General features: G+C 41.0%; 1 protein-coding gene across 1 annotated transcript; it reads right to left on the bottom strand.

Annotated features, from left to right (window-relative positions):
* Window positions 1-1,933: 1,933 nt before the first annotated feature.
* On the bottom strand, window positions 1,934-6,765 carry LOC139276355 (toll-like receptor 8). The gene is made up of 3 exons (XM_070894210.1): window positions 6,749-6,765; window positions 3,779-5,015; window positions 1,934-3,724 (listed from the first exon to the last, which is right to left on the bottom strand). Exons 1-3 carry the CDS (start codon window positions 6,763-6,765, stop codon window positions 1,934-1,936), a joined length of 3,045 nt encoding a protein of 1,014 aa, XP_070750311.1.
* Between the last annotated feature and the right edge of the window lie 3,149 nt (window positions 6,766-9,914).

The following is a 9,914-nucleotide window of genomic DNA, read 5'->3' as shown; positions in this document are numbered from 1 at the left end:
AGGCGCATATATTACAGTACCTTAAAATGAAAAATCCTAATTCTGAGTATAGGAGCAGGGGGAGGTCATACTGTAGTTGTACAGGGCCTTGCTGAGTCCTCACCTGGAGTATTGTTCAGTTTTGGTCTCCTAATTTGAGGAAGGACATTCTTGCTATTGAGGGAGTGCAACGAAGGTTCACCAGACTGATTCCAGGGATGGCTGGACTGACATATGAGGAGAGACTGGATTGACTGGGCCTTTATTCACTGGAGTTTAGAAGGATGAGAGGGGATCTCATAGAAACATAGAAAATTCTGACAGGACTGGACAGGTTAGATACGATGTTGGGGAAGTCCAGAACCAGGGGACACAGTCTAAGGATAAGGGGTAAGCCATTTAGGACCGAGATGAGGAGAAACTTCTTCACTCAGAGAGTTGTTAACCTGTGGAATTCCCTACCGCAGAGAGTTGTTGATGCCAGTTCATTGGATATATTCAAGAGGGAGTTAGATGTAGCCCTTACGGCTAAAGGGATCAAGGGGTTAGGAGAGAAAGCAGGAAAGGGGTACCGAGGTGAATGATCAGCCATGATCTTATTTAATGGCGGCGCAGGCTCGAAGGGCCGAATGGCCTACTCCTGCACCTATTTTCTATGTTTCTATGTTTCTAACCCTCCCAAGATGTCTGCGCTCCTGTAATTCTGGCCTTTTGAGCGTCCCTGATTTAATCGATGAACCATTAGTGGCCGTGCCTTCTGTTGCCGAGACCCCAAGCTCTGGAACTCTCCGCCTCTCTATCTCTCTTTCCTGCTTTAACACGCTCTTTAAAACCTACCTCTTTGACCAAGCTCTGATTTCTCCTTATGTGGCTCTGTGTGAAATGTTGTTTTATGACACTCCTGTGAAGCACCTTGGGACATTTTACTATGTTAAATACGCAATATAAATTCAAATTGTTGTTGTTGTCGTCTTTATTAAAATAGAAGATGGAGAAATGTCATTCGAGGGATTTGGGTTCACAAGACATTAAAAGCAGATAAGGCCATTTAAAGCTAATGGAATGCTGGATTTTGTGTCAAGCAATATAGAATATCGAAATCACAACACATTGATGAATCTATATAAAACCTTAATAAGATCACAGTTGAAGAGCTGTATAGTTTTGGTCACTACAGAATAGGGAGGACGGTGAGGCAATGGAAAGAGTACAGCGCAGATTCACTTGGATACAGCGTGGTATGAGGAAATACAAATATGGAGAAAGACTCGGAAAATTGGGGCTGTTTTTGTTAGTATCAAATCACCTGTTAATCTCCTTTGTTCTGAGTAAAATTATGAAGAGTTGGTGCAGAGTAGCTAGAAATGGAGGAGGTGACTTTCCGTGGGGTTTCAGCTGCTCGTCTGCCAGAACTTCACTCTTCCACTGAAGGTATGGCGGATGAGTGGGAAAACCCCTGTGGAAATGGACACCCAGACTCTTTCCAGATGTTGAGGGGTCTGGATCAAGAGAACATAGAAATAAGAGTACAGGTAAGAAATTTAGGACAGAGAGCAGGAGACAGTTTTGAGGCTGTGGAATGAACTGGAGATAGCGATTAAAGCAGAAACCATGCTAATGTTTAATAATAGGGTAGATAGGTAGTTGAAGGAAAAGAATATGGGAAAGGGCGACACATAGGACTTAGACTGATGCTCTTACAGAGGACAAACACCACTATGGACTGGCTGAGCTGAATGGCCTGTGTTGTAATTTCTATGTATTTCTACCAACATTAGTCCACTATTCATCATAAACAATCATTTCTATATTACTGTCTACCACGGTATTAGTCACTTCTTTACATTCCTGTCTTTCCAGATATTTGTGAATGTAAATCAACTGCCCTTTGCAATAACAAAGTTTCTTGATACATTGGACTATTTGGGAAATTTGCAGTGAGAGAAGCAGCAAACTAGGTAGCCTCAGTAAACATATTGTTGTATCGTGCCTGACTGTCTGTTGCTATTGCATTTCTCAAGCACATCCAGAAGAAGCCCTCAGCATGAGGGTTGCTCGGCCAATCCAGCACAGAGCTCTTGCACAGCCTCTTCCTCAATCTCAGATACTTTGAGTACTGTAAGACAGGCTCTAACAGGATCAATACAATCACATCCTCATTTTCATCCAGTAGCCTTTGGTGAGCCATATAAAAGGCTGTTTTGAAAGTTCCTTTCTTGGCATAGCTCCTTGTGAGCACAAACACAGTCTTTTTGCTCTTCTGTATACTTTGCGAAAGATTGTCGGCAACAGCCATTCCTAACCCCCAGTCCCTCTCTTCCAAACAGAGGCTGAAGTGCCTTTCTTCTTTATCTTCCAAATTAGCTAATAGTTCATTGACAACCCAGTCTGTCACAGCTGGATCAGAAGTGTCATAAGCAATAAATGCATCGTAGGAATTGCTCTGCATTGTAAGAGATTGATACTGATGCCCCTTTACCTTAGCAATGCAGAAATAGTAAAAGTAGCGCACATCCCAGTAAAAAAGCTGACTGATAACCACTGTCACCATGACGCCCAAAACTATTAGAAGGGAAATGAAGTACAATGAGGCAGTGAGGCCATTCACTGCACACAAATGCTGATCAAGTGAAATGATACTCTTTCCGTGAAGCTGTGTTGGTTCAGCGCAGGAGACGTCTGTGGCTAGTCGGGGAATATTCACGTCACATGAATTAATCCACACAATGAATGGCAAAAGTTCACAAGTGCATTGAAATGGATTCCCTGTTAAAAGCAACACTTCTAAATAATTTGGAGTACCAACTTGAAAAACTGCCTGATTTACAATTTTCAGCCTGTTGTGACTCAGATCAAGGTGTTTCAGGTGACTGGCTCCCGCAAGGAAGTTATCTGGAAGAGTTGCTATTTGGTTGTGATTCAGGAAAAGGTTTTTCAGGGACGTTACATAATTATGCAATGTACCATTGAAAGTCTTTAATTTATTGCCACTCAAAGATAAGGTTTGAAGATTCTTAAACCGCTGTAGATTGAGAAAGTCAAAGTGGCCCAAATGGTTGTATGCCAGAGACAAATCTGATAGCTTATGTGGGAGATTTCTGTACACAATGGAAGGAATATCACAAAGTTTATTATTGGCTATGTCAAGATGTGTTAAGTTAGTTAGGTTTTTAAACAAATGGATGTATCTACATCCATGGTCTGCTACATCCCATAAGATGTCTAGCCGATTCCCTTGAAATTCAAGTATTTCTAATGAATCACTATTCAGTCCTGGCTCAGTCAAGGTGAAGATTTGGTTCCATTTTAAGTTTAACACTTTCAGAGACTTAAGATTTTCAATAAACATCAGATGGTGCGTAACAGTTCCCACAACAAAATAGTTGGAGTTGTAGCTTAAATCCAACACTTCAAGTTGTTTCAGTTCTTTAAAAGCGTTATTATAAGCTGGATCAATGCAATTATGAGAAAGGTCTAAATATTTCAGATTGGGAACGTTGGTGAATTCAGTGCCATTGAAAGCCTGCGCGATTGCATTTGATGACAACTTCAGGCACCTTATTTCCTCAAAGCCTTCAAACTGTTTTGGGTTGATGAAAAAAATGCTGTTTCGGCTCAAGTCCAATGTCTTCCCATAAGAGCAGCATTCCCTTTGCACTGAAGTTACAAATGCATGGTCTTTTCCTCGGTACCCATCTTCCACTCCATTTGTTTCAGTTACTGACCCTATATCTTTTAAAGCTCTCTGTGCAAAGTTGACAGGACTGTATGAATCTATACCGTTACCGAGAGAGCCTGCGCTATCCGATTGAGGTGTGATCCTATTCTCAGATAGATACAGAACCTGTAATGATGTGAAATTTCTGAACATGCTTAAATTTGACTGACTGATGAAGTTTGTACTGAGGTTGAGAAGAGTGAGGTTACGGAGACTGAATAATGGTTTTAGGTGCTGTGCCTCAATTTCTTTGAAAACATAGCATTGAAAGAGTAATGTTTTCAGAGAAACCAATTTGGAAAAATTACTTGAAAGATTCATGTGCTTTGGATATCTTTGATTGAAGTAATTGTATGACAAGTCAAGCTCCTCTACTTTGGGTAAATGGTTTAAAAAGTCTCCAGTAGCAATTTCTGTTATCAAATAATTCCATCTAAGTTGCAAAACTTTTAAACTAGTTATGTTCTGAAACCAACTGCTCAGTATTTTATAGAGGGAATTGCCAGAAAGTTGTAGAGTGTGCAAATTTTTAAGGTGTTGAAAAGCATAGGGATGTATGTGAATGGAACCATCTCCAGGGCAGGGTTCACATGGGTAAGGAGCGTTGTAACATCTGGGGCAGTTTCCATTTAAGTCAAGGAACTCCAGATCAATCAAATGACTGAAATCGTCTTGGTTTATAATTTGAATCTTGTTTCTACGGAGACATAGAAACCTTAAAGTTTCTGGCAGGTTACGAGGAACAGAAGTTAAATTGTTCGAGCCAAGTGTCAGGACCTTCAGTTTTTTGCCACTTGAAAAAGCCCCATCCTCTATATGGATAGACACATTGCAGGTGTTGTGATGATAACAGTTTTGTGACAAGTGAAGTGTTTCTATATTTGACAGTTTTTCTTTTGTTATATTTAGAATCTTACTGTCATTGAGGCTGAGCAGTTGTAAACTAGATGGCAATCTCTTAGGGATGTGGCAGAGGTGATTTCCATCCAGGTATAATTCTTGTAGTTTTATCAGGGGGGAGAAGCTGCCTTCTGCAATACTCATGCCCCTGTCAGAGATATCAGGTTCCAGTCCAGTTTGAGGTAAATGGTTATTTTTCAGGCTGAGTATGGAAAGATTGTGTAATTTAGAGAAGGATTTATTGTTGATATTTTGGATCTGATTTTCTGTTAAGTTAAGGCTGGTAACATTGGAAGGAATGCCCTCTGGCACCTTGTGAAGATGGCGATTACTGCAGTCAAACTCAATGAAAGAGCTAGCATTCTTCAGAGTCACCGCACATGGAAGATTTCTGGGAAACCATCGCGCTGCAGTTAAACTTGAAGCAAGAGTTAATAAAAGTAGGAAATCTAACGTAATAATTGGTGATGTCCTTGTATCCTAGAAGAAATAGAAATATTTTGCTCATTATAATGATTGATATGAAGTTTATAGACTCAGACAAATGTACGTGTTTGCTGTACAAAGTAGGGAGATGGGCAAACAGAGAGTGGGACTGCAAAAGACTTTGGGAGGACATTGACAGGTTAGGGTAATGGGTGAATAGGTGGCAGATGCAACTTAATGTAGAGAAGGTGAGGAGATAGATTTTGGGAGGAAAAACAAGGAATGGGAGTAGAAACCGAATGAAAAGACACTGAAACGAGTGGAAGAACAGAGAGGCAAATTCATTGGAAGTGTGCATGCAATAACTAAAACCATAAAGTCTAGCAGCATTTTGGTTTTATCATTAGGAGCAGAGAGTACAAGAATAAAAGGGTAATGGTTAGACCACATTAGACTACAGTGCGCAGATTTGGGTGCCCCATTATAAAAAAGATGCTAAAGATAGAGAGCGCTGACATCATAGATTCACCAGCAGGATACCAGTAATGCGAAAGTATAGTCATGAGGACAGAGTTGAGATGCTGGGACTATTTCCACTGCAGCAGAAAAAGCTAACGAGAGTTAAAAGAGTTTATTTTTTAATTATGAAAAATGTTGATAAGGTAAGTAGGGAAAGAATGTTTCCTTTGTTTGGGGAGTCAGAGGTCCACAAATTTAAATAGTCACAGAGTGAGCAGAGAGGTTCGTAAAAATAATTTTACACAGAAGACCATTGGAGCATGGACCGCTTTGCTCAGGGAATATTTGAAGGAGGCACCATTGTATATTTTAAGGAAAAAGTGTATAAAAGTTTGAATCGGCGGAAAACACAGAGCTGTGGAAAGCAAGCAAGGCAGAGGGATCGATTTAGAATTGTTCTATCAAAGACCCAGCAAATTAAAATTAGGGCTATGCCATTTAGGGGTGAAATCAGTTTGAATTCTTTTGCACATGCATGGTATGTTGAGCCCTCAATTTTGAGGGTATTTGGTACACATTTCAAAATAATTTTAATGAAAGAATACATCATATTTTTGTTGAAAACTATGAGACAATATAGTTTGGAATTAAAAGTAGAGACAGTAAATGGCAAGAATTTAAATGTAGGAGAAAGACCTTGGCAAGCACATTCACAAGTCATTAAAGATGAAAGGACAAATGGATAAGACCATAAAAAAGGTAAATAAAACCCTTGGTTTTGTATCTAGAGGGATAGAATACAAAAGTAGGTAACTTTTTATTACTAAACCTCAGGTAAGCTACAGCTGGGAGCACTGTGTATCGTTTTGGGCACTCCATTATAGAAAGGATGTATGAGCAATGGGAAAGGTGCAGTATAAATTCCCCAGGATGTTAGCAGGGACTGGGTGGTGGCAGGGGGTTATAGTTACATTCATCGAATCATAGAAATGTACGGTGCAGAAGGAGGCCATTCGGCCCACTGTATCTGTGCTGGAAAACGCTGTGCCCCCGATGTGATTCGGACAATCAGTCTACTGATCTGGAATCAGACACGCTACTATTGCGCCTCGAAGTCCACTAAAACCCTGTAAATTTCTATGTTTCTATGTAAAACAGAATTCAAATTCTCAAACTGCCGTGGTGGGATTTCACCTCTCATTCTCTGGATCATTAGTCCAGTAACCACTACAGTAGCACAGCCCTTGGAGATGGATTGGTAGTTACCAAAACGAGGCTGTCATTTACAAACTGAAACTATTACATCATAAAATTATCGCTACATTTCTAGTCTAAATTAAAGAGTTTACCAGGATAGCTGATATAAGAAGTGGAAATGGGTAGTATTTATTTTTGTGCAGAATCATTGCCCAGTAGAACAGAGTAGCAAATAAATCCATCATGAGGTATACAAGTGTGAGTGCTGCAGTTGTCAGTTACTAGCAATATGCCATGATTGGAATCAAATCTTTGGCAATTTTTTCCACTTGCGTAAGTACATAATTTTGCATTGTCTTCCACAGGTCATCACGCCACAATGAGTGGAGTGCTGGGATGGTGCGAGGAGCTGCATCTGCTTCTATTTTGGTGAAATGCATCAGGCATTTTATTTTCACAATGTAATGTACAACATTTAATTGAAAAAATATCACCAAGTTAAGATTTCCAAGTTTACTGTACTTAATCAGTGTCCAGGATCATGCATATTGAATGGTCACTTTGCTGATGTACTAGAGAGCAGCCAGCACCCATGGAACCATTCCCTAGCGTGACTCAGTGCATTCAGGAGGGGAGAAAGAAAAAAATAAAAATGTACTTAATAGAAGACACAGTTGAAAGCTACACACTCTAATCTATCAGAAAAATCTATAGACTTACCATTTTTCCTTTGGATGACAAGGCCCAGGTCAAAACAAGTGACTACGTAACGCTCTTACTAATCAATGTTCAAACCTGCGAACCGGTGTCAACTTTAATACTCTCGATGGGAAGGATTTTTATTATTTGCCTGCATTGCAACAAGCTTTATTTTAAGCTAATCAAAGTCAACTTCCTTTTAGATGACAGTTTTGGGAACAACCCAGCATCCTATAAAAATACTGCAATGATAATTAAATATAACTTTTGGTGACTCACCCGCTCACAACTAAGTTTCAATCTTAATATATAGTAGTATAAATAAAGGAATGCTTATAACTAAACTTTATAAAGAAATTCTTTGCTCTGCTTAAGTAACCTATGACAGTTTCTAACTATACTTCAGCAGTAGAAATAATTTCAGACAATAAAAATATTTGAGAAGCCCACGTTAACTAAAGTTGTAAGTGAATCAAGACTATCCAGTACTGAAACAAAATATCATCTATTTAGAGTGCTTTTGTGGAACCTTTTGTGTTGGGCCTTTAAGAGTTAACAATGTCATGCAGTCCAGAGGAGCAACCGAACCCTCGCTTCACTGAGAAACAGAATATATTTGCATACTACATGAAACTACATTATGATACACCATCAGGGAAGGTTTTTGTACAAGCATCCTAAACAGGGCAATCTCTGTACTGTTGAACCTTCCGGGCCGGATTATCGGCATTCGGGGTTTTTCGGCGAAAATGGGAGCACTACGTGAAACTTACCATTTTCAATGCACCACTGTTTTTAGCCCGAACTTTCGGCCTTTACATCGCATCGGTAAGGGGGGCGTTCCACAAGCGTTCGCGGCGCAAACCGCGAGTTTCGACAACTTTAGTCCAGGGCCGGGAGCGCTGTGCGAGAGGCCTTGGGAGGGGGTAAAAAGAAAAAAAAATTCTAAAACATTTACAAGACCCTTAACTATCTAATCGCTGCAACAAAAAAAAAATCTTTAACTTACCTTTTTTTTGCAGGTTTTCATACCGCTGCTGGCAGGGCTGCACCGACAGGTTTGACCTGTTGGTATTCTGGGCATGGTGTATGGGTTGGGAGAGAGCTGAGACTCAGACGCAAATGTTGCACGTTGGCGCACCTCTCCCCAGCGATACTTGAAAGCGCCGACGCAAACAGCTACCCAAGAATCCTGCTCGGGTTTTGCGAGGGTCAAATCGCGACAAAAACCCAGTTGCAAACCCGCCGAAAATTCAGCCCTGAGTCAATGTTCAATTTACAGCTTTATTATAACTACTACCTCTTTCAACTACAACACCGTTCCATTTTTTCAATTGGGATGTGGTTGACGCAGGCAAGGCTGGCATTTATTACCCGTTCCTAGTCGCCCTGAGAAGGTGATGATGGGCCTTCTCCTTGAACCACTGCAGTCCTTGTGGTGACATTGCTCCCACAATGGTGTTAGGTCGGTAATTTCAGGATTCTGGCTCAGTGACAATGAAGGAACAGCGATACATGTCCATGTTAGAATGATGTGTAACTTGAAGGGGAATTTGAAGGTAATGATGTTCCCATAGTATTACTGCTCGTTGGAGGTCGTAGGAGAGAGAGGTGCTGTCAAAATGACCTTGATGAGTTGCTGCAATATATCCTGTAGATACTACGTATTGCAGCCATCAGTGGTGGAGGGAGTGGATATTGATTCCAGTGGCAGGGGCACCAGCCAAGCAAATTGCTCTGTGTGGATGGTTTCAAGTTTCCCGAGTGTTGTTACAGCTAGACCCACCCAGGCAAGTGGTGAGTATTCCATGATACTCCTGATTTAGGTCTTGGAGATGGTGGAGAGGCTTTGAAGGATCAGGAGGTTAGTCGCTTATCACAGAGTATCCAACCTCTGTACCGCTCTTCTAGCCAAGCTGATTTGGCTAGTCCAGTTCAACTTCTGATCAAAGGTGATCACCAGAATGTTGATGGTGGGGGACTCGGCAATGGTTGCGCCATTGAAGTTCAAGGGGAGGTGGCTGGGCTTTCTCTGGTTCGAGATAGTTATCACCTGGCATTAATGTCTGCTACTTGTCAATCCAAATTTTAATGTTATCTTGGTCCTGTTGTAGGCTGGCATGGGCTGTTTCATTATTGGAGAAGTTATGAATGGAAATGGACACTAAAGAATGTGTCAGCAGGTCTGACCTTATGAGGGAGGGAAGGTCATTGATGAAGCAGATGAAGATGGTTGGGCTGAGGATGTTTCCCCCAGAAACTCTTGCCGTGATGTCCTAAGGCGCTGATGACTGGCCTCCGACAACCTCCAACCACTTTCCTGTGCATCAGGTTGATTCCAGCCATTGGAGGATGTTCCCTTTGATTCCAGTTTTGTTCGGGCTCCTCGATGCCATGCTTGGTTGAATGCTACCTTGACGTCAAGGGCAGCTATTCTCACCTCTTCTTCATACTTGGCAGAGACATGTTTTTGAAAGAATGTTGCTGTAAATTGAAATATTGCCATGAGACTATCTTTGTCAAGAGCTATAGATCT

The sequence above is a fragment of the Pristiophorus japonicus genome, chromosome 11 (genome assembly GCF_044704955.1).
Source record: "Pristiophorus japonicus isolate sPriJap1 chromosome 11, sPriJap1.hap1, whole genome shotgun sequence".
NCBI lineage: Eukaryota > Metazoa > Chordata > Chondrichthyes > Pristiophoridae > Pristiophorus > Pristiophorus japonicus.
Note: the sequence above shows the minus strand (reverse complement) of the source record. Positions and strands in the feature narration are given on the sequence as shown.